The 14,015-nt window shown below is 39.4% G+C and overlaps 1 protein-coding gene across 2 annotated transcripts in view; it reads left to right on the top strand.

Moving 5' to 3' along the window:
* SLTM (SAFB-like, transcription modulator) overlaps positions 1-9,287 on the top strand; it is a 44,938-nt gene extending 35,651 nt beyond the window's left edge. For both annotated transcript variants that reach the window (XM_006902770.1, XM_006902771.1), the window contains exons 17-21: positions 606-776; positions 1,244-1,552; positions 1,809-1,953; positions 6,218-6,381; positions 9,179-9,287. In XM_006902770.1, the coding sequence (XP_006902832.1) occupies positions 606-776; positions 1,244-1,552; positions 1,809-1,953; positions 6,218-6,381; positions 9,179-9,287 (898 nt within the window). The remainder of the gene's footprint in view (positions 1-605; positions 777-1,243; positions 1,553-1,808; positions 1,954-6,217; positions 6,382-9,178) is intronic.
* Positions 9,288-14,015: the final 4,728 nt, after the last annotated feature.

Raw genomic sequence — 14,015 nt, 5'->3', positions numbered from 1 at the left:
CTCGCATACTTAGGAGAGGAGGCTAGTCCTTGGAAAGGGATATCATGCTTGGAAAGGTTGAGGGTCAGTAAAGAGAGGAAGACCCTTGACCAGAAGGATTTACATAATGACTACAACAGTGGGCTCCAGTGTGTCAGAGATATTGAGAATGGCACAGGAGAGGGCAGGGTGCACATCTTTTGTTCATGGAGTCACTAAGAGATGTATTTGACTTGACAGTACCTAACACGGAAAGTTCTGTGCACATTGACTATTGAGAAATAGGCAGAATTGAATAAGTAATGGTTAGGAACCATAACAATGTTAAATATACTGGTTAGGATTTTACTATAAAGGGTTATACAAATTAAGCTAATAACTTTTTTGTCCTTTTTTCTTTTCTAGTGAACAATTTAAATTCTCTCCTGTTAAATTACTCTATAAACACTGTCTGTACTACTTGCAGTTAATTTGTTTCCAATATTACTTTTTTAACTGAATGTTTTGTGTCTTGCGTTTATTAGCCCCTGTGTTTCCACAGTTTGTAATATTTGGTATGTATGATTCCAAGTAAATGTAGATTGTTGTAAAACTTATTTATGTAATGAGCAAATTTTCTCTTCAAGGCGTGATGACCCTTACTGGAACGAGAATAAAAAGTTGTCTCTAGATACAGATGCACGGTTTGGCCACGGGTCTGACTATTCTCGTCAACAGAACAGATTTAATGACTTTGATCATCGAGAGAGGGGCAGATTTCCTGAGAATTCAGCAGTGCAGTCTTCATCTTTTGAAAGGTAGATATGTTGAAATTTGTTTTATTTAATATAGCTGCCTTTCAAGTGATAATTTTAGTCCTGGACTTGAAATTTTAATTCAGAGAAGTACAAAGTATCAGTGAATGTTGGAAGCAAATGTGTATGCTTGTGCTAAGGAAAACGTGATTCAGTATTTGAAATGAATTAGGATGCTATAACAGTGTTAAGGAGGTTGATTTTTAAGTCTGAGTGAAAATAGTTGCAAAATACTGGCATGCTATCATTGTATAGTTGGAGGTTGTTAGATTTGGATGTGCCTCAACTGTAGAGTGAAACACCACAAATTGGTTAATGTACTTTCCTCCTGAGTCCACCCTTTATGCCCAGCATTTAGTTCAGTTTGTCTAAAGAAGAGTTATAATAATCAACAATAGGGTTTTTTGATGGCTTTGCTCTAATGTAAATTAAGAATAAGGCTAAGTAATAACCTTTGTTCTTCATAACAGGCGGGACCGTTTTGCTGGTCAAAGTGAAGGGAAAAAAGCACGTCCTACACGAAGAGAAGATCCAGGCTATGAGAGATACCCTAAAAATTTCAGTGATTCCAGACGAAATGAACCTCCACCAAGAAATGAACTTAGAGAGACAGACAGGCGAGAAGTGAGAGGAGAAAGAGATGAGAGGAGAACCGTCATCATTCATGACAGGCCTGATATTGCTCACCCTAGACATCCTCGAGAATCAGGCCCCAGCCAGTCTAGACCAACCACCTGGAAAAGTGAAGGAGGCCTGCCCACTGACAAACGGGAAGCAAGGTATTTGCATACTTCTTCATAGCTAGCTATTGTGGCTATTGTTAGGTTCTACTGAGTATGGTTATCTTGAACATAGAGTCTTTACCAGAGTAGATTTTCAAATGTCTCACCCATATTGTTGCTGGATAAGTTAGCACTGTAAACCTTTCTTCTATTCTAGTAGCTAATTACTTGACCAAATATCTGGCTAGTGGTTTTAGGATACATTTTAGCTATAAACAATAATTCATGTATGTTTTTATGTTTGATTTAACAGAGTTGAAAGGCCAGAACGATCTGGGAGAGAAGTATCAGGGCACAGTGTGAGAAGTGCTCCCCCTGGGAATCGCAGTAATGCCACTGGCTATGGAAACAGAGAAGGAGACAGAGGAGTAATCACAGACCGAGGAAGTGGGGCACAGGTAAATACATAGGAATATTTGCTGTAAATTTAGATGACTACTTCCCCCATCCCCCTGCTTTTTATTATGATTTGAATGGACATTTATGGAACAGATTGGTTTTCTTTCTAGACTTTCATACATATTTTGTCTTAGATCATTGATTGTAATCACCACGTTGTTATAGCTCTCTTCCCATTTTCTCCCTTGTGATTCTTATTTCCATTCATCTTTTGTCCTGTCCCTTCCTGCCTTCTGAGCTTTATACCTGGTTAGGTGCTACTACTTCTGGGGTTTTTAAGGATTGTTTTAAGCACTGAACCCTCCCTTGTGTTACTGTTCACTTAATAGGTCTGTTTATTCTTTGGTTGAATGTTATGCCACAAGGATGTGTTTAATTCTAGGCTCAAATATAGGCCCTGGTCATTAGGATTCTGCTGATCTCTTTCCTATCAGTAAACCTGGACATTTTTATGACTTGGAGATTTGTTCCACATTTATCTCCTACTCTATCCAGAGCAGTCAGCAGTGATTTATCAGTTTGGTATAACTTAGAATAGAGTTACTAGAAGAATAATAGGAAACTCTAATGGCCTGGTCTGCAGGAAGTTACACTGGTAACTCAAAGGCTGAGTTGCTTTGGTAATTTGCATCTACCAATTGCTCAGAGGGGAAAAGATAGGCAGTCTCTCCACATGCTGTTATCAGCCTCAGAAACTTGCTAAGTGGTTGTCTATGAGTTGTTTCTGACTCAATGGATGTTTGAGAAAGAGGAGAATAAAGTTTTGTGAAAGATAATAATTCTGATAATTTATAGTTAATAGTTACATATGAGTAATCCAAAGAATTGTTGTTGTTATTATGTGCCATTGAGTCATTTACGATTCATAGTGACCCTATGTACAACAGCCCTAAACCCTGCTCTATCCTGCGCCAACTGCACCGCCTCTGACACACCTATCCCGATTACCCCAGTCACCGAATCAATCCACCTCATAGAGGGTCTTCCCCTCCTGCGCTGTCCCTCCACCCTCCCAAGCTTGATGTCCCTCTCCAATGACCTGTCTCTCCTTACAACATGTCCAAAGTATGTCAGACGAAGCCCCAGAATCCTTCCCTCCAAGGAGTAGCCTGGTTTAAACCTCTCTAGGATGAATCTGTTTGTTTTCTTGGCAGTCCATGGTATGTACATTCAATACTCTTCTCCAGCACCACAGCTCAAAGGCATTAATTCTCCTTTTGTCCTCCCTATTCATTGTCCAACTCTCTGATGCAAAACAAGTGATTGCAAAGACCATGACCTGTATCAGGCGCACCTTAGTCTCCAGAGAGACACCGTTGCTCTTGAGTACTTTAGAGAGGTCCCTAACAGCAGACTTCCCCCATCGCAATACGTTTTTTAATTTCCTGACTGCTGGTGCCAAGAGTGTTGACTGTGAAGCTGAGCAAACTGAAGCTGTGAACAGTTTCAATCTCTTCACCATCCATCCTGATGCTGCCAATTGGTCCAGGGGTGAGAATCTTTGTCTTCTTAACATTGAGCCTCAGTCCATATGAGGGCTGCAGTCCTTGACCCTCTGCAGCAAGTGCATGAGGTCCTCCTCAGTTTCGGCAAGCAGGGTTGTGTCATCTGCGTAACGCAGATTATTAATAGATCTTCCACCAATCCTGACACCACACTTCTCCTTATAGAGCCCAGCCTCTCGGATAATCTGCTCTGCATACAAGTTAAAAATCCAAAGAATTAGAGTATTTTATTTTATTTTATTGAACTTAACAGATAAATGATAACCAGCCTTTCTGATGCTGAGTTTGGAGGAGCTCTGGTGTCATAATAATGTATGTACAACTAACCAAAAGACTGCTTCCCCTCCATAGGAGAAATCTAGGCAGTCTCCTGGGCTTACAGCTTCACGGACCTAAAGGAGGAGCACTAGTAGTCAGCATCAACTCAGTTGCACTGAGTAGGAGTTTAGAATGATGGCTGGTTTTCTTTCTTCTTAAGAAATAGGAGCTTTCAGACTTGATGGGAAATCTTTGGCCATCAATGTTTTCTACTCCTTTTCTAACATTATTTCTCTTAATTTATTAACTAACTTCGTATATCCTGCTACCAGTGAGTCTCTCCAGCTCAGAGTGACCTTCCACTGGGTGTCCGAGGCTATACCTTTTTATGGGAGGAGACTGTTCAATGTTCTTCTGTAAAGTAGCTGGTGGATTTGAACTCATTTTTTTAGTTAGTGGTCTAATACATTACACTGTACACTTACACAGTTCCTTTTAGGTTAAGATACAGAACTTAAATAAGACTTCAGCCAACTTTGTTATTCCTGTGGTAAAGCAAGTATAATCTTAGACATTAAGTGCTTTTACTCTCTGAGCGTGCTAGCTGTTGTTTGTTGTTATGTGCCATCGAGTCGCTTGCGACTCAGCGACCCTATGTACAACAGCCCTAAACTCCGCTCTGTCCTGTGCCAATTGCACTGTCTCTGACACTCCCATTCCAGTTATCCCAGTCACCGAATCAATCCACCTCATAGAGGGCCTTCCTCTCCTGCGCTGTCCCTCCACCCTCCCAAGCATGATATCCCTCTCCAAGGACCGGTCTCTCCTCACAACATGTCCAAAGTATGGTAGATGGAGCCTCAGAATCCTTGCCTCTAAGGAGCCACCCGGTTTAACCCTTTCCAGGACAAATCTGTTTGTTTTCCTAGCAGTCCATGGTATTCTCAATACTCTTCTCCAGCACCACAGCTCAAAGGCATCAATTCTCCTTCTATCCTCCTTGGTCATTGTCCAACTCTTTGATGCATAACAGGTGATTGCGAAGACCATGGCCTGTATGAGACGCACCTTAGTCTCCAGAGAGACACCATTGCTCTTCAGTACTTTGGAGAGGTCCCTAACAGCAGACTTTCCCATTGCAATGCTCCTTTTAATTTCCTTGCTGCTGGTGCCAAGACTGTTGACTATGGAGCTAAGCAAACTAAAGCTGTGTACAATCTCAATCTCTTCACCATACATCCTGATGCTGCCAATTGGTCCAGTGGTGAGAATCTTTGTCTTCTTGACATTGAGCCTCAATCCATATTGTAGGCTGCAGTCCTTGACACTCTGCAGCAGGTGCTTCAGGTCCTCTTCAGTTTCAGCAAGCAGGGTTGTGTCATCTGCATAACGCAGGTTGTTGATAAATCATCCACCAATCTTGACCCCACATTTCTCCTCATAGAGCCCAGCCTCCCGGATAATCTGTTCTGCATATAGGTTGAAAAGGTATGGAGATAGGATGCATCCCTGGTGTACGCCCTTCCCAATTTTGAACCATGCAGTGTTCCCTTGCTCTGTTCTGACGACTGCCTCCTGGTCCAAGTATAAGTTTCGCATTAGAACGATCAAGTGTTCTGGGATTCCCATTCTTCTCAGAGTCAGCCATAGTTTGTTATGATCTGCACAGTCAATTGCCTTTGCATAGTCAATGAAACACAGATAGACATTCCTCTGGTATTCCCTGCTTTCAGCCAAGATCCATCTAACATCAGCTACAATATTTCAGTACCATGACCCCTTCTAAACCCAGCCTGGACTTCTGTTAGTTCTCTGTTGAGCGTGCTAGCTAAATAATACAAATACACTCTTGATATTAATTTTTTATTATTATTATTTTTGTGTGTGTGTACTGTCAAATCAGATCTGACTGGTACAGGAGGAGATTGCTCCTCTTTGTCTAGCAGAGCGTCTGGAGGATTGAACCGCATACCTCTGGGATTGCAGTGCAGCTTCTTGCCACTAGGCCACAGAGAAATTATTTTTTAAAATTGTATTAGTTTATTTAAAAAAAATCAAATACATGGTTTTCCAGAAGATAGTCTTCCAATTTCCCTCTCCCCACCCCCATCACATTTTACAACTCCATGAATTTTGGGTTTACAGTGCTTGGCCACCACAACGCCATTGACTACATATAGATAGAGATATTTTAAATACTCAAGTAGCAAAAATTATGTGGCTGTTTGAAAGTATAGAAAGGGAAGTTACAATATTTTAATCATTTTCCTCCATACCATACCTCAAGCATCTCAGTATAAAATATATGGGAAAGCTTTCATAAGGAAGTGCTCATCTTTCATAAGCTCAGATATTACTGGCTTCTGACATTAAAAATACATTGACTTTTAAGTTAGTGGTGGTTTGAATTTTCTCTTAATATGCCATTCTTAAGCACTATGCTGAAGAACGACATGTAGTTGAAAGCCACGGACGGGACACAAGTGGACCAAGAAAAGAGTGGCACTATCCTGAAGAACGACATGTGGTTGAGAGTCACGGACGGGACACAAGTGGAGCAAGGAAGGAGTGGCATGGTCCACCTTCTCAAGGGCCTGGCTATCATGATGGAAGGCGAATGGGTGATGGCCGGGCAGGAACGGGCATGATAACTCAGCATGCAAGGTAAGTAGTAAATTGCTTAAGACCTTTGTTCTAGTGCACTATGCTTTCCTTAAAATTCGTATGTTTTGGGAGTATTAAATTTGCAACTAGTAACAACCAAGGTCACCCTACATATTTCTCTTTATTAATTTGAAATCCTTGAGTAATAAATTCCTTATTAGGAATTGATTGATTGTTATTTTGGTCTACATATTTGTGCATTAGGATTAAGTAGATAAAAAACATTAGCCACAGATAATTTACTCTCATCAATTCTTAAAATTCCTAGAAAGGAAGATACTGAAATAATTTTTCTTTGTCCCTTTTTAAATAATAATAGCAAAATTTTTTGACATTCAACCCCCAACTTCTTTATGTATTCAAAGAGAATTATTTAATTGGTGAGTAGTGTTAACACTTTTCTTATAAGTTATTTTCTTCACATTGAATGGAATTAGACTCCTATAGCCATTTTCCCCATTCTCCTTTCTTAAGAAAGATAATAGAATTGGTAATTCTATTTTTTGCTTCTACAAAAAAATTGAGTTTTTTTATATTGGTACCTGTACCACGTCATCACTCATTTTGTCTGATTTTTTAAAAGTCACTGATTACTTTTTTCCGTGATAAGTATAGATTCTTTTTTTTTCAGGCTCCTTAGTAAATAATTTTACACTGTTGCTTTTTGTTTCTTTGATATACTCTTGTTTTCTGCAAACCACAGTTTTTTCTTTTCATCTTTTTGAACTCTGTATTGTTCATTTTCATATAAGTGCCTTGTATTCTTTGTACATCCAAGGTCACTTTCATGTCCTTTTTGTTGTTCCCACTTGGTTTTGTTTTTTAAATGTTTCTCACTTGATATGTCCTTCTTTCTCATTTCAGCTGTCTACTTTTTTCCAAGATAGTTCTTTCTCCTGTTACATTATTCTATTCACACTTTTTCTAAAACGTAATTGTCAGAAACACCATTTTTTTAAAAAATATATACTATTCACATAATTCAAATACATTGTTTTTCATACCAGAGCATTCCCATTTCTCTCATCCCTCCCATCAGATTATATGACCCCATGATCAATGCCCCCCCCCAGTATCCTCACCCATGAAACACCCATTTTATTACATTACTTTATCATGCCATATGTTTGTTCTAAAACCACAAACAGCTCTATTCCACAGCATCTAATTAAATTTCTCCTTGTATCCACATTTTTCCCCAGATCTAGTTTTATTAATTCTTACAGAATCTTTTTGTTAATATTTTGTTTATTTGAAGGTGTTTCCTTTCTGTATTAGTAGTGTTCAGTTTACATAGAAATTCCAGGAGTCTTTCTTAAGTAATCGAGATTTCTTGTAGAGCAGAATTCTTGAAATCTATCAGAATCACCTAGAATGTTTGTGGGAAAAAATCCCAGGTTGCTTGTGGTTCCAATCTTAGGGAGCTCTGGTGAGCTAATGTTAGGGAGGTGTGCTGCTCACCCAAAAGTTCAAGTCTTCATGTTGCTCCAGGAAAAGATGAAGAGCAGTCTCCTCTCGGTATTTATAGTCTCTGAAAACCCACTGTAAGATTAGTTAAGAATTGGTTCATATTCAAAGGGCCATGATAAGTTTCTAGGTGCTGATGTTCCTAACCTGGTAACCACATTTGAGTACTATTGTTCTAGTCAATTCATATCCATACTATTAAATAGTTTCTTAAGAAACAGAGGCTCTGCCATTTATTGGCTTTGTGACCAAAGGCAGATTATGTAACCCTCAATTTCAGTCTTTTTCATCAATAACGTGGAATTGAAGAGCATTGGTGGGTCATAGGTCAATTCTTTTTTCCCTTTTGAGAGACCCAGGCTGTTCCTAGTCAGATCAACTCAAATGCAGCTTCCAGCCATCTATCAGTGGTGGCTTACCTGTGGCTGTGTTTCAGTAGAGCTGCCAGCTACTGACTGGAAGAAAGGCCTAGTGATTAAATCTTGCAAATTATTGTTATGTGCCATTGAGTCACCTGCAACTCATAGTGACCCTATGTATAACAGCTTTGAAGCCTGTCCTAGCCTGAGCCAGTCTTCCTGACTCCGACACACCTACCCCCCCAGTTACTATGGCAGTCCATCTCATCCAAGATCTTCCTCTTGTGCTGTCCATCGACCCTTCTGAGCATGGTGTCCTTCTTCAAGGATTGGTCCTTCCTGGCCAGGTGCTCAAAGTATGTGAGACGGAGCTTCAGAATCCTTGTCTCCAAGGAGAAACTTGATTTCACCTTTTCCAGTAGACCCGTTTGTTCTCTTGGTCCTAAAAATAAGCCAGTGAAACTCATTAGAATAACAATAGTCTAATCCTTGAATGTGTGGTGGGTTCACTAAAACTCTGATCAACTGGGTAGCATTTTTTCATGGGAACAGTGAAATTTGGTACAGAGTTTTTTTGTGGTTTTGTTTTTTTTTTTAGTTTATCTTTTGCTTTTCTTTCTTTTTTTTTTTTTTTAAATTTTATTATTATTTTGTGTGTCTGTGTACTGTCAAATCAGATCTGACTTTTACAGGAGGAGATTGTCCCTCCTTTTCCGGCAGAGCATCTGGTGGATTCGAACCATTTGTCTCTGGGATTGCAGTGCAGCTTCTTGCCACTAGGCCACCAGAGCTCCCCTGGTACAGTTTTTAAGGTTATACATATTAAATAAAACAAAACCACAAAATGTGGTTGTTACGGGTAAAGTTCAAAGACAAAGTATATTTGGCAAATGGTAAATACTATATAATATAGACATAAATATAATTATTACTATTTTGTTCTGACTTTTTAATTTAATATACCTTTACAGCAATGCATCTCCAATTAATAGGATTGTACAAATTGGTGGCAGTTCCATGCCAAGAGGAAGTGGCTCTGGATTTAAGCCATTTAAGAGTGGACCTCCACGAAGATTCTGAAAATTAGCTCTCTGCCATGGTTTCAAGATAATTTATTGAAATCTGTAAACTTTTACTTGACTACTTAACGAAGAGGACCTCTGACTTGCTTGAAAGTTGTGTCAGACTTTCCCTCCCCCTCTCCCACCTTTTTAAAAATTTAACATGATTGCTTTTCTCAATTTTGGAGAAGATGTTTAAATAGTTCTGTTGTAACTTTTAATAGTTTTATGTATCATTCAACTTTTTTTTTCCTCCTCTCTGCACCAAGACCCATTTGAGAAGATTGATACTGGAACTGTTCTGTTTAAGGCTGTGTGAATATAAAGAGTAGTTTGCATCTGTGTGGTAGTTATTTCGTTTGCAGCACTAGCTCTGTGGTGTCGGGCTCTAGAGTTCCCTCTTGTCACCAAGCATTTTTGGCCTCCTTTTTGAAGGCTGTCTATGCTTAAAAAGTCTGCTGTCTAATTTTTAGAGAATAAGATTGTTCCTTGCATTTCTGAGTATTATGTAACCTATTTTTGCAGAGGGCACTGTTACATTAAATTGCATCTGTGTATCCTGGTTAAACAATGTACTCTTTTTTGCAATAAACCTTCATATTCTATATAGTTGCTAAAGTGTTGAAAACCTTTTTAATTTTAAAATGTGAACCAATTTTTATCTCCGTGGAACAGCACATTTTTTCAGTTTTGCAAAGTAAATGAAATCTTGGCTGTGAAATTTATATTCCTGAGGTCCTTAGACTTAGTGGTCCAATGCAGGTAAGTTAGGTCATCTGTGATGGATAGCTCTAGCTTTGAGAATGATGTGAGTTCCAGTGTTTTCCATTCACAACTATGTTGAGAAGTGGAAAATGAACAGGGGGTGGGGGCAGGTAGGAAAGCCCCATGTTCTAAATTGGTGAGTCACTTGAGTATTGTAAATAATTGTTGGAGGGACGACATTTACTCTCTTGAGAATAAAAATCCACACCTGGCACTGTGTGTCCTTTCTGTGTCCTTTTAGGTGTTAGTTCAAAAGCCCTTTGTAGTGTTAATGCTAAAAGTAATTGACTAGATTTAGAGCTGGGAAGGTGGTATTTCTGTCTTCCTAGAAAAAAAAAGCCTGATTTTGACTCTTACTTCACCTAAGTTGCTGGACAGCATACTCTTTTGATGTGTTAAGAGACTTCACCAACTTTTTTGTCCTAGGAAAACCGTTCAAGGTCAATTTTTTTATATCACCTCTTTCATGAAAACTTTCTGTATTTTTTCGTATATATTGGTGGTGAATAATTTAAGTTGTCTAGATTCTAGGTAAACCCAGTAGCTTGTTATGACCACACAGAGCAGAAAGCTGAGGGTAGGAAATTACTCTGGGGCCGGCCATCTCTTCAAGAGAAACCTTTAGAGAAGTTCTTGTGAATGCTTGGCTAGGGGGGTACACGTGCCATGAGAGGATTTCTCTGTACTGTAGGCAGTCAGATAACCGTGGCCTTTGAGAAGAACTGGAACTTACTTTATGGTTCTGATTTCATAGTCCACTCTGCTTTTTCCACCCCTACAACACTTGGGAGCAGGTGAGGGATGGGGGAGAGGTGTCATTGCTGGATCTATGACACTTCACATATATAGTAGAAGACTATAGGGTAAAAAGGGAAGCCACTGACTGGGAAAAAGTATTCGGTAATAACATATCAGATAAGGGACTTATATCCAGAATTTATGAAATACTTGAGCACCACAACAAGATAAAGGTAAATAATCCAATAGAAAAACGGGCACAGGATATGAACACGCACTTCACCGAAGACGACATTCAGATGGCTAACAAGCACATGAAGAAATGCTCAAAATCCCTAGCCCTAAGAGAGATGCAAATTAAAACAACTATGAGATATCATCTCACCCCAGTCAAAATAGCAAAATTTAACAGAACAGCAAGCAACAAATGCTGGTGAGGTTGTTGTGAAACTGGAACCCTGATTCACTGTTGGTGGGAGTGTAAAATGGTGCAACCCCTGTGGAAAGCAGTATGGCGCTTTCTCAAAAAGTTGCAAATAGAGATACCATTTGACCCAGCAATTCCACTACTGGGAATATACCCTGAAGAGACCATAGCTGACATCCAAGCAGATATATGCACACCCATGTTTATTGCAGCTTTGTTCACAATAGCAAGGAGTTGGAAACAACCTAAGTGCCCATCAACAAACGAATGGCTAGAGAAGCTGTGGTATATTCGCACAATGGAATACTATGCTGCATTAAAAAACAAGGAACTCATGCAATATTATTCAAAATGGTTGACTCTGGAGAACATTATGCTGAGTGAAATATCCCAGTCACAAAAGGACAAATATTACGTGATGTCACTGTTGTAGAATGGGACTATCCTTGGGGTTGGGAAGAGACTGAGTAAGATGGGTTCAATAATGTATACTGCACTGAAACAGAGGAGGGAGAAAACTGTTTAAAAGAGATATATAACTAGGTATTTCTGTCATCACAGGAGACTAGAGCGAGGGCTACATGGTGGAGGGGACCTGGGGGAGGGTTTGTAAAACAATGAAAGAATCTTTTCTTTTACTTTTCCATAATTTTTGACTCATGTACTTATAACTTGTTAGTCAAATTTGTGTCTTCTAGGTTGCAACACCCCCATGATACATCTTCAAGGATATGAACATGTACGGCCAAGCACAATCAATAAGAGTGCATCTAAATTCCAAAATCAATCTCCATAATAGTCTATGTGTTTCCTACTGCCAAAGGGGCCCTTTAGAGTAGTGAGAGAAGATCTTCACCCTGAAACCCACAGCGTCCCTTTTCAGCAGGAAGTAGCTAAGAGAATACGCCATCCCTTTTTCCTTAGGACTCAGTCTCTCTCAGGGAGGAGTGATAGGGAATGGCAAAGGACACACTGACAAAGATTAATCAGAACTGGCTTTGACAAGCACTTTGGCATTTGGACAAGAACAAACTGGGAGGAGGGTAGAGAGAATAGTGCAACAATGAGTGAATGGAAACCCAAAATCTCTGTAAATGTTTATGAAAATAAAATATAGGGGGGAAAAAAAGAAGACTCATATATAAAAAAATTCTAGCTTTACCTGCCTTTTTTGTAAATTTGGAACATATCACTTCTGGTTTTTTCCTTATTTGTAGAGTATACATCACAAAGGATTATCATACAGTTGTTAATATTCTCTAAGTACTTTCTGTGTTGGAAGTGGCGTGTTTTTGTTGTTATTTTTAAAATACCTTTGCTTGCCTAATTCTCAAAATACTGTGTTAGGAAGACATGAAAGTACTGTCCTGTCCATTTTTCATATGGGGATCTGAAAAGTAACCTTGAAAAATAAGGGTATTGATTTGCTTTGGACTTACATTGAAGGGTATTACAATGTAGAGCATTATTTTCCCCTCACCTTACCAAGTAGTAACGTTTCAAAGTTTAAGAAACCTGTTTAACAACCTTGTGAAATATTGGCCTTGAACTTGAGATTAGCCATCAAGGTCAGAGGTGCCAGCTAACAGCTCTGTCGGATTTATGAGTATAGTAGTAGAAATTAAACTTAGCAGTGTTGTTGAAGGAGAACAGATTGATAGCCAACAGAAAAGCTTGCTAATCCCAGGATACTTGATGAGTAGTCCAAATGTTCCTCCATCATTATTATTAAACAGTGATTTGAAAGGAACCAGTATATTATGGTTCAAGGATGAAGCCCGTTTTAATAATCTTGGGGAAAGATACCCAACAGAAACCAGAGAGAGCAAAAATACTGTGAAAGATTTTTTTTTAAACACCTCACTGGGTTTTCCAGGCTATAAATCTTACAGAGGAAGCTCTGGTAGCCTAATTAATTTTTCTCTTCTACATAGATACAGAGATGTGTGTGTGTGTACGGGTGTGTGTTTGTACTGTCAAATCGGATCTGACTGCTTGTACGAGAGGAAATTGTCACTCCTTCTCCAGCAGAGTATCTGGTGGATTAGAACCTTGTGCCTCTGGGATTGCAGTGCAACTTCTTGCCACTAGGCCACCAAATACTGGGAAAAAACTGGCTTCAGAAATCCTTAAGTGCTTCCTGTAAAATAAGCTTCTATCTTTCCTTTCTCTACCTTTTATAACTTAACCACGCTAATCATTCATCAGGAGCAGTTCTCATACAGTTAATTTTTCTGTACCAAATAATATCTAATTATATACTAGAACTAACTCACTGGTAACAGTAACAGTAACTCATTGCTGTCAAGTCAAAATTAATGACCCATTAGCGAGTTTTTTGAGGCTTTCAATCAGCTGGTGGATTTAAACCATTTGCCTTTGCATTGACAGTCAATTCCTTATGCACTAGGCCATCAGAGCTCCCTATTCTACACTTAATGTGTTTTATACTGTTGCTTATTACATGCATTTGAGTCAGAAACAACTCCGAGGTAAACCTCCAGCAGGTTTTCAGAGGCTGTAAATCGCGCAGGACGAGGTTGTCTGGCTTTCTGCAGAGCAGCTGGCAGATGCAAACCACATGCCTTTGGGTGGGCAGCATATCATCTTACCACTAGGGCAACAGAACTCTCTCCATACTGCTGTACCTCATGTTTTTCTCTAACAGAGTAACTTCTGCTCTAAACTCAGTATCTTTCATCTCTTTTAGAATAAACCTGTTTTCATAGCCACTGGTGAGAGTCAGCGCCCAGAGCCATCAGGGGCTTTAAGCTCGTTGCCCACTGCTGTGGTGTGGACAGCTGAAACCCAGGCCCC

This window comes from Elephantulus edwardii, unplaced genomic scaffold (assembly GCF_000299155.1).
Source record: "Elephantulus edwardii isolate Elephantulus edwardi_28Jun2011 unplaced genomic scaffold, EleEdw1.0 scaffold00449, whole genome shotgun sequence".
Classification (NCBI taxonomy): domain Eukaryota; kingdom Metazoa; phylum Chordata; class Mammalia; order Macroscelidea; family Macroscelididae; genus Elephantulus; species Elephantulus edwardii.
The sequence above is the reverse complement of the archived record's forward strand: the minus strand, read 5'-3'. Positions and strand labels throughout refer to the sequence as shown.